At 43.5% G+C, this 14,381-nt stretch overlaps 1 protein-coding gene across 1 annotated transcript in view; it reads left to right on the plus strand.

Moving 5' to 3' along the window:
* LOC132834865 (semaphorin-7A-like) overlaps window positions 1–13,968 on the plus strand; it is a 50,193-nt gene extending 36,225 nt beyond the window's left edge. Inside the window, exons 9-14 of the mRNA XM_060853968.1 lie at window positions 1,246–1,354; window positions 2,947–3,142; window positions 4,649–4,764; window positions 4,883–5,043; window positions 6,100–6,155; window positions 8,295–13,968. Coding sequence (XP_060709951.1) covers window positions 1,246–1,354; window positions 2,947–3,142; window positions 4,649–4,764; window positions 4,883–5,043; window positions 6,100–6,155; window positions 8,295–8,641 — 985 coding nt within the window. The 3' untranslated portion in view covers window positions 8,642–13,968. The remainder of the gene's footprint in view (window positions 1–1,245; window positions 1,355–2,946; window positions 3,143–4,648; window positions 4,765–4,882; window positions 5,044–6,099; window positions 6,156–8,294) is intronic.
* The last annotated feature ends 413 nt before the right edge of the window (window positions 13,969–14,381 follow it).

The following is a 14,381-nucleotide window of genomic DNA, read 5'->3' on the forward strand; positions in this document are numbered from 1 at the left end:
ACACACACACACGCACAGACACACACACACATACACACACACATACATACACACGCACAGACACACACAAACACACACGCACACAGACACACACACGCACACAAACACACACATGCACAAACACACACGCACACAAACACACACACACGCACAGACACAGACACACACACACGCACACAGAAACACACACAAACAAATACACACACACAAACAAACATACGCACGTGCACACATATATACACAAACACACACATACACACACACATAAGCACAAACACACGCAAACACACACATACATGCAAAACACGCACACACACGCGCACACACACACACACACCAGATTCCAGTTTTGGGACAAGATGTCTTTAGCATCCAGTTGAGCGAGATGCCACTCAGGGTGGAATGTGTGTCTGTGAGTTGTGGTCAAAGCGACTGAAGCCAGGGAGAGTGCTGCATCTGGCAGCTCCTACCAGGTCACACAGTGTGGGCCTCATTATAAGGTTAAAGGGACACAGTCTCTTTGAGAAAACTGTCTTAGAAGCATTTGGAAACGGGAAAGAGGTTGTGATAAAGTCTCAACACACCCTGTGTAGCCACCTCAGGATTGATGCTGTAGTGTGGGCAGAGAGGGAGGGGGTGGGCTTACAGTTGTTTGTGATGGCCAGTGCATGGAGCCAGCACTGGGAGAGTCTGTCAGAGTGAAGTATCAGTCAGGCTCCCACTGTCCAAGGAGCTGCCTTTAATTTCCATCAGAGTCCAATCCTGCTCTCAAATCCAATGCAGCTTCAGTGATGAGAAGTTCAAAACTTCAGAAGCAGTTTTGAAAATTTTCCATTTGGATGGGGAACATTTTATCTAAAAGTAAGCAGGAAATCAACATTAAAAACAAAATATTGCAGATGTTAGAAATCTGAGTAACAACAGAAATTGCTGGAGAAACTCAGCAGGTCAGGCAGCATTTGTGAGAGAGAGAAACGGAGTTAACGTCTCAAGTCCAATAGACTTTTCTTCCAAACACTGAAGACTTTTCCAAAGAAATGTCACATTGGACTCAAAACGTTAACTCTGTTTCTCTCTGCACAACGGCTGCCAGACCTGCTGAGTTTCTCCAGCACTTTCTGTTTCTATTTCAGGAAAACCAAGGTCTGGATTTTCACTTTTCTGGTCTTGTATGAAATGTCAGTACAAACTGTCTTAATTCCCTTTCTCACTGAACCTTTCACTCAATCATCTGTCTGTGTTTAGGAACGGGTCAGCAATCTGCACATACTCCGTGGAGGACATTAATAATGTGTTCAGTACTTCCATGTTTAAAGGATTCACTGAATCTATTCCTGACCCAAGACCTGGGACGGTAAGAAGCTGCTGATTTTTGTTCACTTGGGCACTGGTTTAACCAGATCCAGAAAACGACTGAAACACTTCAGTCTAATTAATGTTTTAATTATTATGTGAGGATAGAAGAATTGGATTTTCTATGGCTTTATTAAATGAGGTATTCGGGCATGGGTTTTACACAGGGAACACAGTGTATAATCTTTCAGTTAAGCAGTCTCAGAGGGTGGCGGAGTTCTGTGTCAATTCGAAGTCACCATTTTGTACTTCGTTGTACACAATGATTTTATTCTGTTTGAAAATTTATGGTGAAGAAACAAAACTTGTAGCAATTTGAACAGCAGAGTTGTATGCAGTTTGAGGAACATTACCAGCTGAGGAACTGGGCGATGCTGAACTGAGGCACCACAGTGGCACTCCTGGTGAGAGAGTTTCATTGTAAGGTGGACCTTCTTTACATAGGTCGATCCCATTATAAATGTTCACAGAAGAATTTATAATGGGACGACTGGCATTCAAGTGTGGGATGAGCATACACGGTTTAGTGGCACGTACTGGCTGTAGTTAACTGGGCAGTATCTCAAAATGGATTGAAGGCAGAGTTAAATGGAATTATCCCCCAATTAAACTGACTACAATACATTGCTGACAATGTCTACATCAAAGACTGGTGTGTTGTAGCACACACAGTACAAATACCTCACGTTGAGAAATAACTCTCAGTTAAATCTGATATCCCAGAATTTACTGATGTAACTGGTCCTGAGCTGGTGCTCCATGGATACTGACCGAGACGGTGTGTTCAGTACCATCACATACTCCAGAGGGTGATGTTCAGTGTGAATTACTGCTCCATCCAATCTCCACGTTACTGAACTGATCAAATCCAATCAAATACAATCCTTTCCTGATTACTTTTCTTCTAAATTTGGTTGATGCTGCGTCGAGGTGTCAAGTTTCTCCTTGCTTTTCTCTTTGCTGATTGGTTGAATTGGTGAGTCGTTGACATCTCATTATTCACCAGTCAATTTACAGAAAAGCTTATTCTCCTTAATTTCAGTTCCTTTTCCCTACCATTTAACTTTTTATTTTCTCCCAGGATAGATCAATCCAAATGAGTTGTTGGCCAAAAAAGCAAATATCTAAGAGCAAAAGTGCTCAAGCTGTGGGTCATGACCCCTACTGTGATCATGTGCTGAGTAATGGGGGTGACAAGCTCCAAGGTACAATGGTGGCTGTGGAGTAGAGATTGAGATGGGATAGTCCTGTATTCATCTCTGACTGCAATCCTGTCTTCAGTAGAACAATGGGACATTATTTTACCAGAAACCTTTGCTCCTTTGAAAGTCATAACTTGTTTTAGTTTTGTCTGTGCCCCTTTGGATTCTGTCACCCCCCCACAAATCCCTTGTTTTCACTCTGGGGTCACCCAATTGTCACATGTTGAGTTTAGGGTCTGAGTGTGAACAAGGTCAGGATTCAGTAGCTTTGAATGCAAGGTACTCTCTGGTCCCTCAGCTAGAAGGGGAGATCATGTGGTGTCGAGGGAGTCCAAAGTGTGTCTCGTCACAAGATAACTTACAGCCTTCTATTCTTCTCACATTGTTGCAGTGTGGGACTGACACTCAAACTCTGGAAAGTAATATACTGAGAATGGTGGAACACCATCCTGAAATGGAGAGTCCAATCCATCCCATCGGAAAAAGCCCCCTTGTCATCAAGGATGAGGATCATTTCAAGAAAATCGTCGTGGATTCCGTTGTTGGTTTCAATGGAACAGTGTTCTATGTCCTTTTCCTGGCCATGGGTAAGTCTTCCCACCAAACCCTTTGTACAGATGAGAAGATACCTGATTTTACCACTTGTAGATAACTTGATACTCGACATATTAACTCTCATCTGCGCTAAGGTAAAGCATAATGGGACACCCCACAGAATTACACAGCGCAGACAGAAGCCATTCTGTCCCTCTCCTCCATGCTGTTCCTTTGCCATCCAATTTACCCCACTCATTTACTGTCGCCTGGCAACCTTTATCTTCCTGCACTTAGAGTAAAAGGTGAGGTCTGCAGATGCTGGAGATCACAGCTGAAAATGTGTTGCTGGTTAAAGCACAGCAGGTCAGGCAGCATCCAAGGAACAGGAAATTCAACGTTTCAGGCCAGAGCCCTTCATCAGCCCTTCCTAATGAAGGGCTCTGGCCCAAAACGTTGAATTTCCTGTTCCTTGGATGCTGCCTGACCTGCTGTGCTTTAACCAGCAACACATTTTCAGCTCTTCCTGCACTTATCCAATTCTCATTTCAATATGTCACATTGAATCCATTTCCAACACCCGTGGATGTTTTTGACTGCGGGATAACATTTCAGACACTTCTATGAGTGAACCTGTGAAGATGCAGGGTCTCCTGGTTTGCTTCTGTGTCTCAGTGCCACGTGTCCTTGCAAATTGAGACTAAATGCTGGAGGAAGTTACAAATATGCAAAGCCTGATACCCCTCCACTGGAATAATGATCCGAAGCTAATGCCCAGAATGCATCAGGATTTGACAGGAGTTTACTTTGTGACCTTATGTGAATATGGATTTGATTAAATATAAAGAGAAAGCAATTCTCTTCCTTTGGAGATCAACCCACAAACCAGTTAAATGACAGAATGAGCTTCATGGGATGAATGGCCTCACATTTTGTTTCTAGGTAAAAACAATGACTGCAGATGCTGGAAACCAGAGTCTAGATTAGAGTGATGCTGGAAAAGCACAGCAGTTCAGGCAGCATCCGAGGAGCAGTAAAATCGACATATTCCTGATGAAGGGCTCATGCCCGAAACGTCGATTTTCCTGCTCCTCGGATGCTGCCTGACCTGCTGTGCTTTTCCAGGGCCACGAATCCAGAATCACATTTTGTTTCTAGTTTTGTCAGTCAATCGAAGACTTCTGTTGCTTGTCAAATGTAAAATTGGACACTGTTACATTTGGTGCAAAGTTAAGCAAGGCCCCAAGTGGCCCCGGGGCGAGTTAAAGACCCCACGGCAGTGATTGGGAGAAGAACACCACAATACTTCTGATGTTTTTTGCCAATGTTTGATTCTTTCTCATCTAAACTATTCTCAGGTAACAATCACCATTGGCTCCATTGAGATCATAGTTTTTCATATTAAACCTCTATTTTATGAATATCAAAGGCCCAGTTTCTCACACTGGGGCTTTTGACCATTCTAGAGATTTCCGCCGACATATATCCAATCATGAGGAATGTGAATTCACCAGGTTTTGACATTATTGAAACGCCGAGTCTCTCTTTTCTCCCCACAGGAGATGGCAAAATCCAGAAGGTTCTGGAAATCGGACAGTCAGTCTTCATCATTTCAGAACTTACAATTCTAAAGGAGCCAGGGCCTATCTCATCAATGTCCCTGGATTCTGAAGCTGTAAGTACAAAGGTCAAGGGTCATCCACCTGACCTGAAAATGAAAGGCAGTAACAGGAATCCTTTACTGTTTTAAGAAAAAAAGGCAGTGAAATTAATATTTTTACTTGTCTTTCTAGAAACTTCTGTACGTTACCACTGCTAAAGAGGTCTTTCGGTTCCCACTGAGGCAGTGTGAAAAATATAATGAAAGCTGTGAAAGCTGCGTCATGGCCAGGGACCCCTACTGTGCTTGGGATGTCAGAGAGAAGAATTGTGTCCCTGTCACACCTCACTCCAGGTACGTATGGGGAACCATTTTCCATATTTCAAATCCCTTTTCTTATTTTTTCCAAAGCCCCATCTTCTGCTCTCCCAAGGGACACTAATCGAGGCTGACAGTTCAGAGTAGCCCTCAGGCCCTCGGGGTACCCCCATTGTGGTGTGACCTTAAACTGAACTCCTTTCTGCCCCCTCCGGGGGATGCAGAAGATCCTGCGACATTGTTTTGATGACACATGGGATGTGGGTCTCTCCCATCGCCAGTGCTTACCCCTCAGACAAAGTCACTGAAGTCAGCTGATCACCTCAACATTTCACTGCTGCTGGTGGGAGCTTCCTATATTAGGATGATGACAGCAGTTTGAAAGATCTTCACTGGTTACAAAGTGGTTTGGGATGTTTTGAAGTTGTCCCTAAAGACAGGCCTTTCTTTCAGCATTACCAGCATGTGTAGTTGCACACAATTCCACCAGTGACTCACTGAAGAAGTCTATTCTCGCTCACATGACCGGGCACTGAAGGGGTCACTTGTAACCTAGGGAGCATGTTCCTATTAGTGCGATGCCCATTACAGTTTCTAGTTCATTACCCATTACAGTGTCCGTACAATGGCCATTACAATGCCCAATACAATGATCACTACAGCGCACAGTGCAATACCTTTTCCACATCCTTTAGAATGCCAGTTACCCAGTAGCACCCATGTTACCCAGTGTAGTGTCCATTGTTTAGTTGAATCCCCATTACCCAGTACAATTCCCATTAAACGGCACCAATCTGGGTTTGAGAGTGCACTGGAAGCCAGTGGAGACCACTGGGCACTGGAATGATCGGTGAAGAGTACTCCGAGTCAGGACGTGGGCAGCAGAATCTCCCTCGTCCTGAAAATATTTTGTAAACCAAGGCATGTAAGAGGCAATTGGAAAAACACTGATTTTGTTTTGAAATGAAGACTAACTATGCCCTGCTGATAATCTCCCTTTTGGAATGTGAAAGCTGTGAAAGCATTAATGTCCTGTGACTAACCTCACAGGGGAAACCCAGACTTACCTCAGCATTGTATTTATTTTCACAGCTACCTGATCCAAGATCCTGAAAATGGTGATCACAGCAAATGTCCTTCAGAAAGAGGTGAGATTCCGCTGAGAGAGAGTACAGCAATTCTCGCTCTTATTGATCTGGCCACAGAATCAGTGTCTCAGTTCATTTCAATGTTATCGCTCAGAACAGCACAGCAGTTATGAAGGTCACTTGTTACAATGAATGGATGATTTCTCTGAGCAGCTCAATCACAAAGACACAAAATAATCAGAAACGTTTCTGACTAAAACTGCAACAAAAGATATTGTAATCACATCTTGGTTTAACATTCCAAACCGTTACATTCTTGTTTCAAAGTTATCTAGAGGCACCCAACTTTCTGTCCTTTTTAAATATTTGGAGGCCTCACCAGTTACAAAACTGGGATTGAAATTCACCTGGGAAAGGGAGAATGAAAACATTAACTGCTCTTGCCTGAATTTCAAATCTTTCCCCACTCGGTGAAATGTTATAGAATCACAGAATCCCTATGGTGTGGAAACAGTTCATTCAGCTTAACAAGTCCACACTGACCCTTCGAAGAGGATCCCACCAAACCCACTTCCCATTACTCTACATTTACCCCTGACTAGTGCACCCAGCCTACACATCCCTGAACAATATGGGCAATTTCCCACGGCCAATCCTCCTAACCTGCACAAATTTGGACTGTGGGAGGAAACCGGAGCACCGGAGGAAACCCACACAGACACGGAGAGAATGTGCAAACTCCACACAGACGGTCACTTGAGTCTGGAATCAAACCCAGGTCCCTGGCGCTGTGAGGCAGCAGTGCTAACCACTGAGCCACCGTGCCACCCCAAACATTTCAATGCTTTCTTGGAGCTTCAATCTTGATGTTCATCTTTGAAGTGAAATGGTGTTCATCAGGATTACAACCATTGACACTGATAATGGAACATGCATCCTGTCTGTTTACCTTCTTGCACCCATGGGATGTGAGCATGTCAGACAGGTGAACATTTATTGCCCTTTGGTATCCGGTGGTGAGCTGCCATCTTGAGCTATTGTAGTCCTTGAGGTAGATACAGTGCTGTTAGCGAGTGAGCTCCAGGATTCTGACCCAGCAACAGTGAGGGAATTCTGATGTATTTCCGAGACAGAACTTTGAGTAACTTGGAGGGGAACTTGCAAAGTGGTGTTCCCATGTGTCTGTTCCCTCACTCTTGTGGGTGGTAGAGTTCACGGGTTGGGAAGGTGCTGTCTTGTTGAGTTGCTGCAGTGCATCTTGTTGCTGGTACACCCTGCTGCCCCTGTAGGTCAATGATCTACCCGTTACTGATCGAACCATCGTGCTGGCTGCATTGTTCTGATGCTGCACTGAATATTCCATTCCCAACACCGTGACATTCCCATTCCCACTGGGGAACAATCCCGATCAGCCTAGCTCCACTTTGTTGCTGCGGATGCACACAGGTTTAACCAGCCAGACGCTGTTCCCTCCAACCCCAACACCAACAAAGCCCCCCCCCCCCTCTCAACATATTGGTCTGTGGGAAACAGAGTGTAAATAAAATCATGCAGCTCCGGCCCTTCACAGAAGCCCACCCCCCCAGTCACAATCCCCTCTGAAGTAGGGGTCATTTTCACATTTCTATCTGGTGGGGGACCTAGGTGACTGGGTGGAAGTTCAATTTGTCACCTTTCCCAAATGTCACTGTCCACTGAAGGAGCAGATTTCTACCTGTGACCTCAAGGACTCCTTCAGTGACAGGTTCAGTCACAGTAGTTTCCCTCATCCCCAGCAGCATGTGCAGCTCAGTTTGCACAGAGACTTGACGGTATATGGGATGTTTTACAAACGGTGACTGGAACAAAGGTCATCGCAGTTTGAAGCTGAGGAACATTTTGAGCCCAGGGTACAGTGCGGGGTCAGTGCGATCAGTTTGGATCGTTCTGTCAAAGAGCATGAGCCAGTCAAGGGTAGAGGGGGCAGATCCTTTGGTGATCTGAATGTTTATGGCTCTTTGAAGTGTCTAGCTGAACTGAAACGAAGGCAAGAAGTCCTGAAATATGTCCGATCTGTCCTCATACCTGAGAATGTTTGAAGGCGGCTTTAACAAGATGGAGCACTAATGAAATATGTCAGATCTGTCCTCATACCTGAGAATGTTTGAAGACAGCTTTAATAAGATGGAGCACTAATGGTTCTGGTATTCTTTTTTCTAGTTGCGTTTTACCGTTCCTCACAAGGAGAGGATCCTGCTCTTGTCCTGGAGGGCCTTGGCTCAGTTTACCTTTCATGCCCTAAGCAATCCCATCATGCAGATTACTCATGGAAGATGCAGGGCCAGACATTGGAATGTTCTTCAAATGAAGATGAATGCCTTTTCTTCATAAACAACCTTGCAGAACATGGAGGTAGCTCATACCAATGTGTTTCAAATGAAAGGGGACATGAACAGTTTCACACGTCATATTTGATTAAGGATAGTGGATCTTCAATGTACTTGACCAGATACAGTATTGCTGTCTACTGTGTTTTCATGACAGCTGCGGCTCTGCTCTTGCACTGAGTGTGAACAATGACTCTCTCTCTTGTCCCCTTGTCGCAGAGATTGGAAACAACTTATTTGTGCTTCTAGTTTGGATTTCTGCTGGGATATATTGAGGGTAAATACACTGAAATATTCTAAATAGCCCTACCTCAATGGCCAAGTGACATGTCTAAGGAAGGTCGAAGGTCAAATGATCTGTATCCATGTGGAAACTACAATTTAATCTTTGGAACCTCTCTCAATAGAACATTAGGTTCTTATAAAGAGCAAATCTATAACCATTTACAAATTTATAGCTCTGCTCTTCAAAGGGCAGATTTATTCCAAATCTTCATTCCTGTTGTGTTATTGGCTCCTTCAGGAGAAATCAGGTCAGTGATTGTTCAGGCTTCTTTTGATTGGTTCAGTTTGTGAGAGAGAGGTTTGTTCTGGAACTCACCTCCCCTTATCCAGCAAGTCCCAGTCCCACGTCACTCTCTGCTTGCTCAGGGTCACACATCATAGATAAACATCAAAAGGGGTTAAATTCTACTTGTTCATCCCCAGGATCTTTTAGTGTTTGCTAATCCTGCTGAGAAGTCAGAGGATAGGCAGTGTGAATGTACAATGTTGGATTCAGTTCCACAAATGCTGTCCAAAAGAAGTCCGATCAGACATAAAACATTAACTTTGCTCCTCTCTCTCTGCACGGATACTGAACGTAGCTGCTGAATATTTCCAGACTTTGGAGGGGTTGACAGAGGAGATTTTGAGAAGATGTTTCCACTAAGGGGGGAGTCTCAATCTAGGAGACATCATTACAGAATAAGGGACATACATGTAAAACTCTGTGATCTGCCTCACAAGACAAAGCTTTTCACTGTGCCTCGGCACACGTGACAATAAATTCAATTCAATTCAAACTGATGCAAAGGAACACAGGGTGGCTCAGTGGTTAGCACTGCTGCCTCACAATGCCAGGGACCCAGGTTGGTGTGTAAGGACACCCAGGTCTTGTTGCACCTCCCCCTTACCCATCATCACTCGGATAATAATTTACCTTCCTGTTTTTACTCCTCATGAATAACCTTGCACTCATCCATATTACACAACATCTTCCATTCGAATCTTCTCAATGTGAAGCCCAAATACCATTTGCTTTCTTCACCATCTGCTGCACCCTGCAAGCTTACTTTAAGTGACTGGAATCACCGTAAATACTCTGACTAAACTGCCCACCGTGTAATTTCTTGTTCCTGGGAGAAAGTGAGGGCTGCAGATGCTGGAGATCAGAGTCAAAAAGTGTGGCGCTAGAAAAGCACAGATGCTCAGGCAGCATCTGAGGAATTCATGATGAAGAGTTTACGCTCGAAACGTCGACGCTCCTGCTCCTCGGATGCTGCCTGACCGGCTGTGCTTTTCCAGCACCACACTTTTTGACTCTGTCACTTATCCTGATCATTTTATCTGTTTAGTCAGGAATATTGTTCTGTGAGCTCTCTACCATCCGAAGGGCTTGTATTTAAGGAAATACTATTTCTGTCGTTAAAGGAGTGAATCATCAGAGAGACCAAATGTAAATTGCAAACAAGGGGAAGTTTAAACATTGAGGCCTCTTTCATGATTCATTGATGCTCAGAAGGCTATTTCTGACCCAGGACGACCAAAATAGCTTTCAAAAAGACAAGGGTTAGAGAGTTAAATGGATAGGTTGCCAGAAGAGTGTAACTTCCCTCTTTTAAATAGCTGTCATATTGAATTCTATCAGAGAATTTCCCCTCCTGTCCTTTGGGACCCCATCACCAATTAAAATTCATTGTGGGATTCCCATTTTGCAAACCTCTTTCAAAATGAACCTGTAAAAATGAACGTGGGGAGAGCCCCCGAACCTATTACCACTTTCAGCCATTAATACTGCTTTCTTAAATGGTCTCTATTTGACCCAAGATCTTCCCTCATCCTGTGATGCACCCACAATTCAATAGTTACTACAGCTAAAGGAATGTATGAGCAATATCTTTTTTTGAGCTGGCTGGTTTTGGAAAATTTGGGAGAACTCACTGCATGCCAACAGAGACTGTGGAACAATACTGAAATGTGGTGGTATCCACACTGGAGTGACTGTTGGTAACCCAGTGCAGCAGAACAGGAGTTGCTGTGAAATGCATTTGATGTCCCTACGACATCCTGAAACAGCCCAGTTTAAAGCCACCCATTAAAAGTTGGCTCTGAGAACCACTCATTCAAGAAGCTTGACGTGGGAAACAAAGATTCTCAGCCACATGAGCCCACCTCACATTCTGCTATCACTCTGAGAAGTACTGTGCCAGTGTGATTGTTAGGTCTGGTGCATAGCTGGAAGTGAAATTCCAAGTGACTCGGTGAAGCCTGTTTGGCTTGTGCAATGTGAGCTGTTTCTGGTTTTGTGTCTGGGTTGTGACTGAGTAAACAGACCACAACCTACGGGACAGTCTGACTTTGTGCAGTTCCCAGCATTAATCATGGCAGAGGCTCCCAAGTGCTTACAAAGATGGATTGTGATTTTGAGGTGACACAGAAGCTTCTCGAGCTGAGTGGTAAGTGTTAGCCACCCACTGCTCATGACAACAGCGACGGGGCTCAATCACAGCAATTGGATAAGAAGCCTCATTCTTGTGAATGTCCATTTCACCTTTACGCTTGGAACTTTGTGTGATTTAGTTCTTTGTTCATTTTATGAGAAACAACAGAGATTGCTTGGTATTGTAACCGATGGCTTGTTTCTGCAAACAGCACATTCATATCCAGGCTGCAAGGACAGAGCCGAATGCAAGCGCAGTCATTTTAACCAGTGTCCTGGTTAACAAGGGCATCCATTGTCACTGAACTAGTTAACTGTATCATCCCTACTTCACTGAACTAGTAGCAATACTGAAAGTCCCAGATCTTCTTTCACTTTGAGTGCATGCAACTACAGGAGGGAAGGCAAGATTTTAAAGTTAGGGCAAGACTCATTTTACAACAACAGCTTGCATTTGCGCAGCCCCTTCAGGATAGCAATGTACCCAAAATGCTTCACAGGAGTGTTATCAACTGCATTTTGTCACCAAACATAGAGCACAATCATCCATTTCCTTACTCACATTATTTATGTCTCTTTCTATATGACTTTGAAATCAAACTTAATTTTCTTAAAAAGAACTGATTTTAAATCATGTAAAATCAAGCTTATACATATTTGTTTGTGTAGAAATGCATATGTGTCATGGTGTTTCTCTATTTATTTGACTGAATGAAGGATGTTAATGTTTCTTTTTGAGGATTACTCAAAAAAAAGTCACATGTTATTGTAGCTTTTTGTCTTGCATTCATGAGGACAATTCAGGAGAACAGCAATGTATAGGGGAACATTTCCAAATTAGAGTCATAGCTCCTGGAGACATACAGCACGGAAACAGATCCTTTGGTCCAACTCGTCCGTGCCGACCAGATATCCTAACCTAATCTAGTCCCATTTACCAGCACTTGGTCCATATCCCACCAAACCCTTCCTATTCATATACCCATCCAGATGCCTCTTAAATGTTGCAGCCTCCTCTGGCAGCTCATTCCATTCAAGTACCACCCTCTGCATGAAGAAGTTACCCCTAAGGTCTCTTTTATATCTTTCACATCTCACCCTAAACCTAGGCCCTCTAGTTCTGGACTCCCCCCACCCCAGGGAAAAAAACTTTGTCTATTTACCCTATCCATGCCCCTCATAATTTTGTAAATCTCTATAAGGTCACCCCTCAGCCTCTGACGCTCCAGGGTAAACAGCCCCAGCCTGTTCAGCCTCCCCCTACAGCTTAAATCCTCCAATCCTGGACACATCCTTGTAGTCCATGTGCTTTGGCCTGTTCCTTTTCCTTAAATGCTCCAGGGGCGTTTTAGCACCGGGTTAGGTTCCTACAAGCGATTGTCTGACACAGGCAGTGATATTGTCTTATTATAGAAATTTACGTGGCAGGGCAATTATTGTAATTTTGGAATTTGCTCTTCTTGTCTTAGTTTTGATAAACAAAAGGTGAAAAGTTTTGAAAATGTTTCATTTTTTTTACAATTCTGTTACACCGAGTGATCAGAAAGCATGGTCGATAAAGAACTGCTCCACCAGATTATAGAGTTGCATGTGTCATTGTGAGGAAAACCAGGGAATTGCAGAGCCCACTTATCCAATCGTCTCTGGTTGGGACATTACACCAGCATGTAAATGATTGAACTTTCTCAAATTTTCTTTCATGGATCAGAAAGTGCCAGCGTGGATTTGTAAAGGATCCATCTTACTAAAGAAATAAGAGCAGGAGTAGGCCATTCAGCCCCTCAAACCTCTCTTCCATTCAAAATCACAGTTGATGCTCAATGACCCTTTCTGAAGAAGTGACTGCACTAGTGAACAGAGGTCATGAACACTGGAGAATTGCTGGAGAAACTCAACAAGGCATGGCAGCATCTGTGGAGAGAAAGCAGTATGAACATTGAGTCCAGTAACCCTTCTTCTGAATAATACTGAAGAAGGCTCACTGGGCTTGAAACATTAACTCTGCTTTCTCTCTCCATATAGACACTGCCTGACCTGCTGAGTTTCTCCAGCAATTTCTGCTTATGTTGGTTTCAGACCACCAGCATCTGCTGTGCTCTTTTTCTTTGTGTTGGTTGTCCATGTTGTTAATGTGGGCTTTCTAAAAACATTCGATAAACCTCAGTGAGAGATTCTGAAATTGGAAGCACATGGTTGGCTTGATCCCAAAACTGACTGAGCCACAAAATTGAAAATCTGGTTGGCAGGATGACATTCAACACAGGTCTTTATTGGGGTCTCAGGTTTGGAGATTGAGATTAATTGATTGATTGATTCCTGTTAATCAGTGACATTGAGGGGCCAGTGGCAAAGGCTTGACCATGCTCTCAGTGACTGGCAGGATGCAGTCTTGGGAGTAACCATCCGCCTTGTCTTGTTATATTAAGTGTAAGTTTTAGTTTGGCCAAGTTTACTAGCTTCTGTGGTAAAATTTGCATGTAATTCCAGCTCCTTCTTCATCCACTGAATTTCTAAGTGAGCTTGCAATTTGTGCTTTGAACAATGAGCCAATGGAACCACCATTTACACCGCATTGTCATTGTTTCAGGTTATCCAATCGTGTTGAAAGTAAATCTCAAAGCTAAGTAATTCAACATCAACCACTCTGATTTGTAACATGTGCTTCATTTAATGTGTAACATGCATCTTAGTGTATTTTTTTAGATTAGATTACTTACAGTGTGGAGATTATTTTAGATTACTTACAGTGTGGATCTTCCATCTGTAAACTTAATGAAACTAAAAATAAATTTACAACTGAGCCATAGCTGCTTTTGAAGTCTTCCGTTCTGGAGAAGAATCATGTTGGACTCGAAACATTTACTCTGTTTCCCTCTCCACAGATGCTGCCAGACTTGCTGAGTTTCTCCCGCAATTTTGGTTTTTATTTCAGATTTCCAGCCCCCTGCAGCGTCTGCCTTTCACTTGATTGAGAAGTGACCTGTTTGTGATGAACTGCTTTGTCCCAGAAAAAAACATGCTTCAGCAAGAAAGACAGTTTTACAGCAAGTCAGGACAAAATTTGGGACTCCTCCCTGGTCACACTGTCAGTCAGATGCTGGTGAGGGAAGTGGGTCAGACAATCAATCTGAAGGCAGGATAAATGTTGGAGAATATTTTGTTCCTTATTTAAGAGATCAGAGACAGAGTTGACATTCATTGTCCAACTCTAATTGTGAT

The sequence above is a fragment of the Hemiscyllium ocellatum genome, chromosome 42, assembly GCF_020745735.1.
Source record: "Hemiscyllium ocellatum isolate sHemOce1 chromosome 42, sHemOce1.pat.X.cur, whole genome shotgun sequence".
In the NCBI taxonomy this organism is placed as follows: Eukaryota; Metazoa; Chordata; class Chondrichthyes; order Orectolobiformes; family Hemiscylliidae; genus Hemiscyllium; species Hemiscyllium ocellatum.